General features: G+C 35.3%; 1 protein-coding gene across 11 annotated transcripts in view; it reads right to left on the bottom strand.

Moving 5' to 3' along the window:
• The window catches only part of LOC127506791 (immunoglobulin kappa light chain-like), a 114500-nt gene that overhangs the window by 48869 nt on the left and 49110 nt on the right, over nucleotides 1-16521 (bottom strand). Inside the window, exon 1 of one of the 11 annotated variants that reach the window (XM_051883620.1) lies at nucleotides 15034-15299. The exons of 9 other annotated variants lie outside the window; for them this stretch is intronic. In XM_051883620.1, the coding sequence (XP_051739580.1) occupies nucleotides 15034-15284 (251 nt within the window). In that variant the 5' untranslated portion in view covers nucleotides 15285-15299. Of the gene's footprint in view, nucleotides 1-15033; nucleotides 15300-16521 lie in introns of those variants that run through there. One more of the 11 variants, XM_051883621.1, reaches the window with a different exon arrangement.

Raw genomic sequence — 16521 nt, 5'->3', positions numbered from 1 at the left:
ACGGAGGACGCTGGAGACAGGTAAGTCGATAGCAAGGGAGTCCAAGAGGTAAGTAAACACAGGTTAGTGTCAACGAGACCGGACAGTGACTGAGTGAACTGGCGTGTCTTTTATGTGGCAGTGGTGATGAGTGTGGATTGGCGTCAGGTGAGGCTTGTTAGTATTCGGGAGAGGGAGTGCGATGTGATTGGGTGACTGTGGAGCCTGGCGTGTCTGTGACAACATTTCACTTTTACTAAAGAGTTAAGATTAAGATATTAAAATATTAAAATACTTTAATTTAGTATTACTTTAGTATTACTATTAAAGACTTTTATTGACACCGTCGTATTAAATTGTCTCAAGTAAGATTTTAAACGTAATGCACATATTGTATATAACACTTCACATCAATAAGGTCTTATTTTAATGTTTTTTGAAAATATACATACTTACATATTAAATACTTACTTAAATATACATACAAACAAATTCCATAATTGGAATAAACCATTATGTCTGTAACATACAGATTCTTAGAGTCGAAGGAAATTGGATCCAATCAGTATATTAAACAAAAACAATTACACATAGAGCAAGTAACACAAAACAGAAGCAAGGGCACGATACATTACAATATCATTGTACATTTCAAGTTTTGCTATATCACGTTACCATTTTAATACATATTAAGGCACATCACCATGACTGATTAAACATTTAGCAATGCTTCAAATGAATTCAGCTCGAATTAAACAACTTTTCTATTGTTAAAAAGACTGTATGTAACGCAGGTATATCGCTCCACTCAAAATATAGACTGTTTGTAGAGATGCAGCATTCGAAGGGATCGTCCTCTGGAACTGGCCAGTTGCTGTCCCACTCGTCGTCAGAAACGTTGCTGCTTTGAGACCAAAAGTCCATTTCATATCCCTCACAGGGTTTCATCAACTTAATGAGGTTTTGGTCATGAAGCGACTTGTTCCAACAGTTTGATATGGTTACGTTATCACCGGGCTTTATCACCTTGTAACGCACGTTTGGGGCAACTCCATCCCACTTGTTCATGTAAAAGCTTTTACCAGCGATCCCATTCAGATCGGCTCAGATACGATTGTAGAAAAATGACCAGTCCTTGGCGGGCAAAAGCACACAAGGTGTCTGTGATGTAAATTCTTCTTCAAAAATTTCTGTAGCGTAGAGTTTGACCGTGCGTGATGCTTTGTTAAAAACAAAGCCGCCCACATAAACATCGACCATCTGAAATTCCTGTTTCACAAAATTTTCATCTTCATGAAGAATCTTGGTCAAACGAATCCTGTGTTTTTTCTGCCGTGCGTAAGAAAGATTTTCTTCCATTTTAATATAACTTTCATCAGAAGTTTCAGGAGCTTGTGGAGTAGCCATTCTAGATTTGCAGACTGTTTCCTAAAGCTTATTCAGTAGGTAGGGCCTGTAGGTTTTAACTAGAGAGAATGTGAACACCCGCTGTGTCTAACCCCTGGAGGGTAAAACGTCTATATATGGCGTTTGAAGTCATTTAAATGTTTTACAAGCTACGTTTCAAAGATCTTTGCTCCGCATTCTATACCGTAAAATATAATACAGTACATAAAATGAGTAAGAGTATGGTTAAACCTCCCATTTATTAAATCAATTAAATGCTACGAACAAAGAGATGCAGAGAACAGCGAGAGTGCAATTTCAACGTCACAATACACCTAAATGTGTAGAAGACATTGATTTTCGGACAAGATGGAATGGGTAAAACAGTAATGGAAACAAATACGCTTCTCATGAACTTACTACAATTATACTGTATCTGATGAAATGTTATGATCGTCACATGATCATCTTCTGCCTGAAATGCTATGAACAGCAGCTATGCTAATTCTTCTCCTTTTGCTTCCCTGTTTCTACCTCAGATACCTTATACTGTAATCATTATGAGCACAAGTTGTTATTGCTGCTGAATCACGAACACATTCATTTCTCAACTGAGTGTGACATTAACTAACCTCATATATATTATACACTGCCCAGCCAAAAAAAAAGTTGGAATCATTTTCACACATGAATTGGCACTGACCTTAATTTCATTGAAAGTCTTTGGGACTTTACAGAGTGCTGAATGATACAAAAAATGATGCACCTCTTGATGGAAATAAATGTTGTGATGTTATTTCCATCAAGAGGTGCATCAATTTTTGGTCAAGACCTTGTATTGACAATGCAAGAGTCCTGCACTCTGTAAAGTCTCCTCCAGCACTTCCAAAAGGCTTTCAATGAAATTTAATCTAATTTAATTTAAAAATTAAGATCTGGACTCAGAGGTGCCGATTCATGTGTGAAAATGATTCTTCGTGCTCTCTGAACCATTCTTTCACAATTTTAACCCTGCTGAATCTTGACATTGTCATCCTGGAATATGGTCATGATGTGTCTTCCTACATGGTTGTTCAAAAAATGAAACACTACACACTCCATCTTTAAGGTGTAAAAGAACCGGTGCCAAACATATAACATGCTAGAAACATAATAATCACTGTAATAATGATCCATTCATAGATTCTCAAGTATTTGTCTATTAAAATGACAGTGACAGTGATATATATATATATATATATATTCATCACTGTCATATGGACATTATTTTGACACACTAATCTCTGACTAAATTGTAATATTGAAACAAGCATTTTCTGTAAAGTTGCTTTATATGTGTTGTTAAATCACTATAAATAAACTTGAACTGAATGGGATTTTGAAGATTTATTTCTCTTTTCATTTTGTAAACAGACTGACAAAAGACATTTTCAGATAAAAGTCACAAATTCAATAGAAATGCAAATGACCTGCATGTATTTGTGAGATGATGTGTCAAAGCAGAAGTCGTCTCAAGCTGGTTTTGTGATCTTGACAATCAGTTCAATGTTCTTCAGTGGCCTTCAAGATCACAGATCTGAATCCAACAGAAAACCTTTGGTACAATAAGAGATCTGCAGATATTATGGGATTCGATCATGTCAACATGGAGCAGAATCCAGAAACCATCTTGGAAACCTTTTATCACGCCTTCATCATTAGATTTTACTGCTTTGCAAATGTGTTTTTATCTTATATCTTAGATTTTTTACACTCTTGTCCCAGACTCAAACATTCAGTCTAAGCCTGTGAAAATCCATCAAAGATATCCTAATATTACTACATATTAAATCTATGATGACCTAATAAACAAAGAGTGAAATAAACTGAAACAATTATTCAAAAATGATGACCATATAGTTTCAGCATCATTTTCAACTTTTTAAGAGACAATAGTGTAAGTGGAGATGATTGAGATTAAATATGAGACATGTGATGTATGTGGAAAACAGAGAAATAAACATAAATATCAGTTATGATTGCAATATTTGTACTGACTATGATCATGATGAAAAATGAGGCTTATTGCAGAATTAACAGTGATTAACAATAAAACATCTAAACTAAATCTGCAAATGATTCCATTCATTTCCATAATAATATACTGGGCAATGAATATGCAAATATATTACAATTTAGCAGTAAATGTACGCTGTTCTTAAAGAGACATTTTCACTATGGTGTATATGCTGATGACTTTGATGCATCACTGATGTTACGATCCTCCCAGTTTGTCTAGGGGTAGGAGGATGTAACAATTATTGTAAATAAAATAAAAATAATAAATAAAACGAAAATGACTGACGGTCACTTCAATCCCCTGATCCAGAAAAGCCACAAACACCAAATTAAGCAAAATAACTTAATGTATTTAATAACAATTCAAAGTATAAGTATAAAGTATAAACTTTGTCTTTGATATAAACTTTCTTGAATCTCCTGTGAGTGAGTCCTTAGATCTGATCGTTTGTCCGCAAAGTGTGAGTCGAAGAAGTGTCAGGCTCAGACAATCAGGAAAGTTGATTTTGGCGGGCCATATAACAACCAGACAATGTTCATTCGACTTTTAATCAATGAGATGTTGTAGTAGCACTGCGGTCCACACTGATGCTGATGTCGTATTGTAGAGATAGATGCCTTGGTTAGGAAACCCAGGATGCTTGCGATAACTGAGCTCTCTTGCAGAGTTTTTATCTGGACAGTCGATTGGGGTCCGCCCTCACCCTTCCCGCAGGCGGTAGCCATCAGGAAGTCATAAATAATGATATAAAATTAACGACACAATGTGCAACAGAAATAGCAAAATGTAAAAGTCCTGCATATATCACCAGAGAGAGGTTTACTCATTCATTTCACTCAATCCAGATATTTTGATTAAAAAGTTACGAGGTCAAAAACAAACAAAAAACAAAACAAAAAACAAGCACTTATGAATTGTTCAAAATAAGATCCATAACATGTAGATAGGATGGAATTTCTTTTTGTGCAGACATTTGTTACATACAGAAGGGGACGGAGACACAGATACGGGTTAACAGGTTTATTGAAGGTAATGCAGAGCGTGATCAGAATGCAGGTAAGAGAATGCAGATGAATGGATCGCTGAGCAGATGAGCTGGCACTGATACTTGTCTGAATGTTTCTTTAGGGAGCGTGGATACCAGGAGACGTGGGAACGAAGACACACCGGAGAAGCACAGGAGACGAGGAGACACTGGGAATCACGGAGGACGCTGGAGACAGGTAAGTCGATAGCAAGGGAGTCCAAGAGGTAAGTAAACACAGGTTAGTGTCAACGAGACCGGACAGTGACTGAGTGAACTGGCGTGTCTTTTATGTGGCAGTGGTGATGAGTGTGGATTGGCGTCAGGTGAGGCTTGTTAGTATTCGGGAGAGGGAGTGCGATGTGATTGGGTGACTGTGGAGCCTGGCGTGTCTGTGACAACATTTCACTTTTACTAAAGAGTTAAGATTAAGATATTAAAATATTAAAATACTTTAATTTAGTATTACTTTAGTATTACTATTAAAGACTTTTATTGACACCGTCGTATTAAATTGTCTCAAGTAAGATTTTAAACGTAATGCACATATTGTATATAACACTTCACATCAATAAGGTCTTATTTTAATGTTTTTTGAAAATATACATACTTACATATTAAATACTTACTTAAATATACATACAAACAAATTCCATAATTGGAATAAACCATTATGTCTGTAACATACAGATTCTTAGAGTCGAAGGAAATTGGATCCAATCAGTATATTAAACAAAAACAATTACACATAGAGCAAGTAACACAAAACAGAAGCAAGGGCACGATACATTACAATATCATTGTACATTTCAAGTTTTGCTATATCACGTTACCATTTTAATACATATTAAGGCACATCACCATGACTGATTAAACATTTAGCAATGCTTCAAATGAATTCAGCTCGAATTAAACAACTTTTCTATTGTTAAAAAGACTGTATGTAACGCAGGTATATCGCTCCACTCAAAATATAGACTGTTTGTAGAGATGCAGCATTCGAAGGGATCGTCCTCTGGAACTGGCCAGTTGCTGTCCCACTCGTCGTCAGAAACGTTGCTGCTTTGAGACCAAAAGTCCATTTCATATCCCTCACAGGGTTTCATCAACTTAATGAGGTTTTGGTCATGAAGCGACTTGTTCCAACAGTTTGATATGGTTACGTTATCACCGGGCTTTATCACCTTGTAACGCACGTTTGGGGCAACTCCATCCCACTTGTTCATGTAAAAGCTTTTACCAGCGATCCCATTCAGATCGGCTCAGATACGATTGTAGAAAAATGACCAGTCCTTGGCGGGCAAAAGCACACAAGGTGTCTGTGATGTAAATTCTTCTTCAAAAATTTCTGTAGCGTAGAGTTTGACCGTGCGTGATGCTTTGTTAAAAACAAAGCCGCCCACATAAACATCGACCATCTGAAATTCCTGTTTCACAAAATTTTCATCTTCATGAAGAATCTTGGTCAAACGAATCCTGTGTTTTTTCTGCCGTGCGTAAGAAAGATTTTCTTCCATTTTAATATAACTTTCATCAGAAGTTTCAGGAGCTTGTGGAGTAGCCATTCTAGATTTGCAGACTGTTTCCTAAAGCTTATTCAGTAGGTAGGGCCTGTAGGTTTTAACTAGAGAGAATGTGAACACCCGCTGTGTCTAACCCCTGGAGGGTAAAACGTCTATATATGGCGTTTGAAGTCATTTAAATGTTTTACAAGCTACGTTTCAAAGATCTTTGCTCCGCATTCTATACCGTAAAATATAATACAGTACATAAAATGAGTAAGAGTATGGTTAAACCTCCCATTTATTAAATCAATTAAATGCTACGAACAAAGAGATGCAGAGAACAGCGAGAGTGCAATTTCAACGTCACAATACACCTAAATGTGTAGAAGACATTGATTTTCGGACAAGATGGAATGGGTAAAACAGTAATGGAAACAAATACGCTCAAAATTACAATTACAGACAAAAGAAGAATGGAGATGTTAAAACACTGTTTAAAAAAAAAAAAAGTGAATATAATCAAAGAAACATAAAATGTATGAGGACAAGAACCGTAGCGCCCCTAAACATGCGGATAAAGTCAAGATATCTAACTATTGCGAGTTGGGTATTTGAGGTATCCTTACCTGGGGTCAGTCTGGTTTGTGAAAGAGTTAGAGTCATGTGTGTATGTTGTTAGGCTTTGTTTTAGTTATTCATAGCCGATATTTGTATGGTTACAGTTATTTCATCGTATTTACGAATACAGTTACAGAGCTTGCCTTAATGACGCTGAAACTTTTTATTAACGACAGAGGACGTCTTGAGTGACAACCTAATCATCTCTTGCTCTCTCTTACAGACACCCGACTGTACCTAGGACCTGTAACACTATCATAGTTATTTATAAATATATATAGATATTTTGATATATATAAGATATTTTGTCTGACCTCTTTGTAAATGAAAACAAGTAATATTTACGCAGGAGCATATATTAAAAATTAAGAGATGTTTAACAATTTTGATCGTAAAACGGCCTGAATCAACTAACCTTTCACTTAAAATAACTAATCAAGTTACTTTTTATTGAAGTCTTGTTTAGAGTACAGAGACAATATTTTTTCACAACTGTAACACGCTGTAACTAAGTGCGATAGTATGTAACAGAATGTACCAGAAAAACGGCAAGACTTGTTTAAAGCGCATTATGTGTCTTGTGACCGCAGACAGACCAGAAAGACGACATCAGAACATCAAAAAGAACATCAGTACTACATCTTTCATGTTTTCATTAATTCCTGTGAGTAGCTGTATGTTTGACCAAACTCAGAGAGCAGTCTTCATCTAAAACTGTATTTTAACAAAATTAACAAATGATAAATTAACAAAAATTGTAAACAGGGTGATAGACTGATAGTGGAAAAAAATGGCATTTACAATCTTTTGCAATAGATCAGAAGAGAGGTTTTCTGTATTATGTTTACATTATAGCTAAATGTATCTTATATGTCGTACACACATGGTAAATTGTGTACGTATAATACCTGTATAATGTTTGTTTGAATTTCTTCTTTACAAGGGTATGCAATATGCAATGTTATAGTTCTCAAATGAGCTTGCATTACAACAGTGTGGCATAGACTCTAACAAAACTGCGTACTATAATATGTACACATATTCTTTAACGTCATGCTGGGATGTTGAAAGAAATGAACTGTTAAAAAGAATTGGTTTTGTCAAAAGTTCAGTCATATTCATGTGTTCATCACACAGGTGATGATTTGCAAAAACTTACACTGACAGCAACCTGAGAGGAGTATTCGGCTAAAAACATATACAGACCGACAAATAAAATGCTACCAGTGATCTTGATAGTCTTTATAATGTGACTAAGACCAGTGAAGGGGGTACAAATGCCTATCACAATAGATCAAGAGTGGACTTCTGCATGCAGTATAACACTTTTCTTACATAATGTCGCTGCTTTCTTAGTTACTAGGCCTCTTGAATTTAGATGTGCGAATTTATTGTGTTCACTTAATTTGTACAAATTTGTACAAAGATCATGTTTGAGATGTATCTATAGCTTTACTACAGTGTGTAACTTTGTTTACCCACCTCAAACTGAATGAAATCATAGCTTTCAGCGCAATGGTTAGATATGTCTCATTTGTAATCGTTTCAAGCACAAACAACCAGACTTACTATTCGTGTCGATGCTTCACGCAATCCCACATCGAAGAGATGGATAATTACACTACAAGAACTATCGATTTATTTTCTTTGTAACTGCGCCCTTTGAATTTCTGAAAATAAATTGTATAAAAAACTGTATCAAATATTCTCATTGAGTTGTGTGTTCACATAATTTCTACATAGAAAATGTTCGGCTTTTATCTGTAGGGGAAAAAGCAATGTCAGTAAGCTATATTCAGTATCTGTTTATTTGAGTAAAAAATAATAATAATCTAAAAAAATTGTTATAAACATTGTTATAAACAAATTGGTACAACTATTTAATGTCATGTTGGTTGCTAAAATCTGGATTCTGATCTAAAGCATTACTAAAACCTTCACTCATGGTGTGGACCCTTGATACTAACGTACAAATATTGTATAATACATGTTGAAAATGACCAAAACTTTTAAATAAGACCTGTTCCAACACCACTGGGGAAAATAATTGTTGTCTAATACTCTGTCAAAAGAAAAACATTGTGTTATCTGGTTTAGTTGTATTTAAAAACAAGCAAACAAAAACATATTTCTTAAAAACATTGTGTCAAAAGAATTTGGTAACATGATTCTCCTGTTTCATCATGTATTAACTTCATATTTAACAGGCTGATAATGGTAGCATGAGCCTAGAAATAACAACCGCGAATTTTATAAAGCAAAAATTGTGTCAGAAGACATGGTATGAAGATACGCTGGCTTTTAACTTTTTATTTTAACTTTAAAACAATATTATTTTTTTTTTTTTTTTTTTTTTTTTTTTTTTTTTTTTTTTAAATGTAATAATGTATTTGATTTTTGGTAAAACTATCTTACATAGTAATGTGTTTTCACCCATTGTCATGAGCCTTTGGCTATCCTTAATGGTTTCATTGTGTGAGGAACTGTTTGGAATAAGGTAATCTATTTGTTAAAAACATCACAGTGAACATTTGACAGCATTATTCTTTTGGTTTACTTTACATTTATTAGGAATTGAAACTATAGAAATAAGAAAAGTAAATCGTATAGATCTATGAGACATGCGTCACCTTAAAAAAATGTAAGTTTACATGTGAGGTTTTTTTTAAACATATTTAACAGCAAAGATATTTTCAAGTACAGAGTCTGATGTGGACATTATCATGTAGGGGCTTTGGCCTGATCTTTTTAAGCACAATTAAATATTCTCAAGAGACCCACTGATCCTGAAGTCATGTCTCTGAAAGACCTCGGATGTGTAGATTCACTCTATTGAAAAATGCTGTTTTGAAATTAACACAGTTGAAATAAATGACTACTTGTAGGGTGTTTAACACCCATGCAAAATTGTTGGGGGTCAGTGGGGGTTAGTAAGTAGCAACAGACAGCCTCAGCACAGAGAAGTGACTGATCTGTAAATCACCTCATCAGCCTATATCCTGAGGCCATCATTAATGATTGTTTAGGATCCCTCTCTGAAAATGCATAGTGATTTTGTTAAAGATGCAACTTAAGCTAAATAATAGCAAAGTTAAGTGTTCTCGTTTTTACGGGGACGTGCGAGTTGCATCTGTGAGTAGTCAAACACACAGACACCTTCGTGTTTGGATTTTTTTTTTTTTTTAAATCAATTCAAATGAAATATTTCTAGTTAACATGATGTTTTTAACATGCTGTTTTCTCAAAAACTTAACCCTAACCCTTTTGCTTGAATCTTTGAGAAATAAGATCTAAGATGACTATGTACAGGTTTTTGAACAGATGTTGTTTAATAAAAAGTATACTTTAGGTTAAATTTAAGCAATATAATTTCTACCATTGGCATCAGATGTTATCCTGATTCTGTAGACTTCTAAGAAGAATATTTGATTTTTTATTAAATCTTTAAAGATTTAATTTAAACAATATTTTAATTTTAAAAGCCTATTTTAAACTTTTAAGATTGTGCTTTGAAATAAATTTAGTACAAAAACATTCACTCTGGAATGGAGTTAGCTGTCTTAACATACACTGTGACAGAGACTCATCTGTCTGACTCCACCCTGCCATTTCTCATTCACATTGGAGTTTGTTCCTGGGAGGATCTGGGGGCGTTTTCTGAATGATTTTATTTTATTAATACTTTTTGTTTCATTTTTACTTATTTATTATCATTTGCAAAAGGACCTACTTTGGCTCTCTGAAAATGTAAGGTTTTTTTTTAAAAATATATTTATTTTTAATTTATATATTAATTTAGCCTATATTTAAATTGTTTAAATAATTTTTTAGTAACATTTTATATTATTTATATTTAGAATCATTTCAATTTAAAATAGAGATAAGTTCCTTTTATAGAACTAACCTGAAGCATCACAGGTTCTGAATGAAATCATTGTTTCTCTCTGAAAATGCTTGGTGATTTTCATATTGAATTATTGAAAATGTTACACAATGTGAGAGATGGCTTGTGAGACCCATACATTTTTATACATACACTGATACATAAAATGTCAAAGATTTGATTTAATTTGAACGAATGTTTAATTTTAAAAGATGTATTTTAAACTTTTACATTTATGCTATGAAAATAAAGGTTAGCTTGAACAAAATATTGTTTCATCCACCCTCGCTGACCTGCGTTCTCCCCTTCTGTCTCTGTGACTACCATGCATTGTTGCAAGTCACTTGGAGAGACAATGAGATAGTTTGTAAGCCATTTCATGTTAAGGACATCAACAAGTAAGAAATTTTATATTTTCATTTAACTAAAACTATAATAATTGGTTTCAGTAAATTTAGTCAAGTCAAGTCACCTTTATTTATATAGCGCTTTTTACAATGCAGATTGTGTCATAGCAGCTTTACAGTGATAACTGGTGAATAATTTTGGCTTAGTAACTGTTTGTTATTATTAACATTGTTATACTTTTATTTATTACCATCTTCATTCAAAGAACAGAATGTTTTTCTTTTTTGAAATGTGTGTGTGTGTGTGTGTGTGTGTGTGTGTGTGAGTGAGAGAGAGAGAGAGAGAGAGAGAGAGAGAGAGAGAGAGAGTCAGTGAGAGATTTTTAGATTTCAGTATAAACTAAAAGCAAAATGTATATATATATATATATATATTTTTTTTTTTTTTTTTTTATGTAACTACCAAAACGTATCCCTCATTTGCAAAACACCTTTTTAAATTATACTAAATGATATTTTTGAAAATATAAAAATGAAAACGTTTACTACGATACATGTGTTTAGGGGAGAGAATATCCAGTATAAAAACAACCATGTCTTATGCATGTTTTACATGGAACATGTCTGAACATGTCCAAATTCCCTTTTTGCATTGACATTGTTAAAATAAATATTCTTTTACTTATATAAACACATTTTTTAAATTTATATTTCAAACTAAAAGCAATTGTTAACCCATTCAGATATCATTGCTGGAGGAAAACTTTTTATATTTTTATTTAACTATAATTATCAGTCTTATTAAATTTAATAACCGTTTTTTATTATTCAGCATGTTACAATCTTTTGGAGATGTGAATGTTTTTCACTTTTTGTGTGCGTGTGTGTGTGTGTGTGTGTGTGTGTGTGTGTGTGTGTGTGTGTGTGTGTGTGTGTGTGTGTGCGCGTGTTTGTGTATTCTATTTTATAAAATATACCATGTTTATTTTGTTATTTTGATCCAAAAATCTTATTTTTGTTGCTTACACAGGAAGATTATAGCCTATGTGCCGGAATGCGGATGCCGTCACACATCTGCTCATGTGTGACCCCGAAAGTTCATAAATCACCATCAGGACTTCAAATATGGTGTCAAAGTTCAAAAATCAGCCATTTGTTCCACCCTACAAATGACCCAAAGGTCAATACCACAGATGTTTCAAAAATGCAAAGAATCAATGGACATATTCATAACCCATGTCAAAGGTCAACCACCATTTAAATTCCATAACCCCAAGGTCATGGAGTTCATACAGCGGTCAACTATGGGGGGATGGGGTAATATTTGGGTGGTCCCATGGGGGAGGGGCAAAGGTCATGTCAAAGGTCAAAGGTCGCAATCAATCATTTTTTGACACGTCGTAGTATATTTACTACTTAAATCTGCAAATGATTCCATTCATTTCCATAATAATATACTGGGCAATGAATAATAATCTTATTCTTGTACATGCAAATACAATTTAGCAGTAAATGTACACTGTTCTTAAAGAGACATCTTCCCTATGGTGTATAAATACACTGATGACTTTGATGCCATCACTGATCAGTCTGACTGAACTGTAACATGACGACACATTCAGTCAGCTGCAGTATCTCAGTAAAGGCTGTTGAACTAAACTGTTAGACGCTCCATTACTGACACTGCAGTTCCACACAGTAGAAGAGCACAGTGTGTTTTAATGCTGCTGGAGCTCATGGATGTTGTTCAGTACCAGAGAACTGAGAAATCTTCCACCCTGAACACTGATATTGTGTCATTCAGAAACACAATTAAACCAAAGAGCTGCTGCAGTTTATTACATCAACTAATAATGAGCCCAGAACAGTGTAGAATGAATGATAGAAAGTGTTCAGTGACCTTACAAAATATTAATAATGACCAAATCAATAATATACAGGATTCTGTCAATAGACTTCAGAAATGTGTGTATAATTGTTTGACATGTTTCACAACATGAGGAAGTTGTTGGAAAATGTGATTGTGACTGATCTACAGTCTTCAGGATAATGATTTAAATAGAGAGAGTCACTTTGCATTGTCACACATGCTTCAGTGCTCTGAGAGTGTTTATAGTGCTGTGAGTTTAACACTTCATGACTGAGAGCAGAACAGAACACAATCTTCATCATCACACAAGACAAAAGAACAACAATGAACACAATCACCTTCTTCATCTGGACTCTCACACTGTTTGCTCAAGGTTTGTGTAACGCAGCTCCACAATTATTCTCTTAAAATATTAAATGTTTATAATTTTAAATAATATACTTTTTTTTTTTTTTTTCTTGTTCTTTTTCTCAGAGTGTAGAGGACAGTACACTGTAACTCAGAGTCCATCAATAACAGCAGTTCAACCAGGACAAGAAGTCAGAATAAACTGTAAAACCAGCAGTGCAGTGTATAATGGTAATGGTTTAGCCTGGTACTTACAGAAACCTGGAGAAGCTCCTAATCTCCTCATATATGCAGCAACAATCCGTTATACTGGAACTCCATCTAGATTCAGTGGCAGTGGATCTGGCAGTGATTTCACTCTGACCATCAGTGGAGTCCAGACTGAAGATACAGGAGATTATTACTGTCAGAGTTTCCACTATCCAAACAGTAAAGATGTGTTCACACAGTGATAAAGAGTGGTACAAAAACCTCGGTCAGTCAGACGTCACAGTGATGCACTGATACAGCTGAGAGATACTGCAGCTGCTGATGGAGGATCACAAACAACACAATGGTACATCAAACCTTTCAAAAACATTACTATTATTATTTATTTATTTTATATTATTATTATTATTATTATTTTATTTTTATTTTTTTGATGTACTAAGCATGTAACATAATCTTTATATTATATAAATGTTAGTGGTGCTTGGCCCTCCAAAACTTGCCACTACAATGTAATCGAACTGCAGGAAAAGTTTCTCAACCTTTTTTACTCGATGGCCTCCTCCTTCACCAAATCAAAACTGCAGTGCCGATCTAATCCAACAGTGGATTTAGCTGACAAAGTCAATATAGTGGAATAAAAACAACACCTAGTCTTTTTCACTGCAACTTCAAAGGAAGCAGGACAATGTTGTCGAAACTAGCACTGGATACCTGAGGTAATTTTATATTACACTGTTTCACGGGGGAATCTTTTTCTTTTTTTCTTTCTGAAGTGGAAGAGTCACCTGGGCCTCACCATCAGGGGTGGCTGCACAGACTGAGTCTGACGCTGAGATTTCTGCTGTGTTTGCCCGGGCTGCTGCAAACATTGTGCTCATGTGGACCCTCCACCCTGCACTGAGCGTTCTGCCCAGAGGTGCATGAGGAGCTCAAAGTTGTGGAAGGCATCTTTTACTGCCAGCTCCACCCTCACTACCCTCTGTGTTGGGGCAGTCAGGGAATATTCTGATGTTATCCAGGTCGAGTGATTGCATCTGTGCCAACAGAACGATTGAGACTCCCATCTAAAGCCTGTCGGTTCACGTCGTCCCTGATAACAAGAACTTAATGCTGTTGGACAGGCTGTCTCTGCTGTACATGCCACGGACATGAACGAGGATAGTCCCGACCCAGCACACATGCAGGAACTATGCTCATCAACCGATTTATTAATAATTAATAATCATCAATAATTAATAATCATAAACTGTGAGGTAAGATTAGTTTACACACATCAGAAGGTCTACTCTCTCATCCCTGCATAGAAAGACACATGTGCAAATGAGATGCTAAAATTCAATGGTTAAAAGCAGCACTTTAAAGGAAAATTCACTAATCACACTGATGCACATTATGACAGAAACCCTTAACAATGTTCTAACATCATAAATACAGCGATTATGATATAAAGATACAGTAAAGCAAATACAGGATAAATGTGAAACAGCAAAAGTCATTATATTCTATGTAAAGCTGAGAATCTAAGTTTTCAAATGGTACCATATTGAGGCCAAAAGTGTTAAAAAATTAAGTGTAAATGTTATGACGTCACACTGCAGCCCACCCACGGGCCGGTGCGGGTTAAGAGGTTAATACATCATAATAAATAAAGTCTCTGGTACTTGAATACTGCAGTTCTTCTTTACACCATTGTGTTGTTTGTGATCCTCCATCAGCAGCTGCAGTATCTCTCAGCTGTATCAGTGCATCACTGTGACGTCTGACTGACCGAGGTTTTTGTACCACTCTTTATCACTGTGTGAACACCCATACACTGTTTGGATAGTGTACACTCTGACAGTAATAATCTCCTGGATCTTCAGTCTGGACTCCACTGATGGTCAGAGTGAAATCACTGCCAGATCCACTGCCACTGAATCTAGATGGAGTTCCTGACTGGAGGCTGTTGGTCCAATAAATCATGGGTTTAGGAGCTTCTCCAGGTTTCTGTAAGTACCAGGACAGACAGGGTGGGTTACAGCCTGTTAAAGGAGTGCTGGCGGAGCATCTCATCACAACAGTTTGTCCTGGTCCAACTGTATAAGCTACAGTTCGAGTTCGAGTAACTGTGATCTGTCCACTGGAAGAGAAATGAATATATTCAAATGTAAAGTACATCAAGGCAATAGAACATGATGTGTCATATTAGAAATAGATGTCATATTCATAAAATATAAAACTTTAGTATTTTTAGTTATAAGCAAGTCAGAGTTTCACTGTATACCTGATATACAGATCAGAGTCCAGATGAAGAAGGTGATTTTGTTCATTGTTGTTCTTTTGTCTTGTGTGATGATGAAGATTGTGTTCTGTTCTGCTCTCAGTCATGAAGTGTTAAACTCACAGCACTATGAACACTCTCAGAGCACTGAAGCATGTGTGACAATGCAAAGTGACTCTTTCTATTTAAATCATTATCCTGAAGACTGCTGCTCACTCTCAAAGACATTTCAAAGACAATTCCCAAAATAAACATTTCATTGCATGGTATTCCAAGGAGAAGCAGGTTGGAAATTCAGTGTCAATGTGTTTTCTCTCACCCAGCATTCATATGTGAAGTCTATGGACCCCCTAAAGGGAACATGGGACAAACAAATATGAGATGGAAGGAATAACAATGCTTTTACGTTACCCCGAGAAATTTTGCGTTCGCTCACAAAACCTTTTGCTGTTTGCAGCCGAATGCAAAAGCACTGACTTATTTTTATTTTTTTCCTCCCATCATATTCCAAAGAATTGACAAGCTTGAAATACAATGTTTATAAAGTCTGATTTAACTTCTTGTTTCTCATTGATAGTCTGGTTAAAGGATTATATCTGTTATATTTTAATAAAATTCAACCCCTGGGATATTAGGTGCCCAAAGTTGATGAAACACTCATAAATAAATGACAAAGAATAAGCATATTGTATCTTCTCTTCCCAAAGTCTTCAGAAGTGAATGACACCTGAAGCCAGACACATTCAATTTACAAATGGCCGAGCTGCTCTTATGTTAAAAACAAGGTGGATAAAGACTATAATGTTTGTCTCATTGGTTTAGTGTCCAAACCTGCTCCTGAAGGGCCTGTAGAGTTCAGCTCCACGTCTACACTATCACTGACTTGTGCTGGAGGGGCGACAGATAAGAAAGTGGGACTCTAATGGAGACAAAGTCCACTTTCTGCTCTGACAATTCACCCATTCCTGAATTATGAGGGAAGTATATTAATATCACCTCCATACTAATGCACTGGAGGAAGGTGACAGA

This window comes from Ctenopharyngodon idella, chromosome 24 (genome assembly GCF_019924925.1).
Source record: "Ctenopharyngodon idella isolate HZGC_01 chromosome 24, HZGC01, whole genome shotgun sequence".
NCBI lineage: Eukaryota > Metazoa > Chordata > Actinopteri > Cypriniformes > Xenocyprididae > Ctenopharyngodon > Ctenopharyngodon idella.
This window is presented reverse-complemented; position numbering and strand designations above follow the sequence as displayed.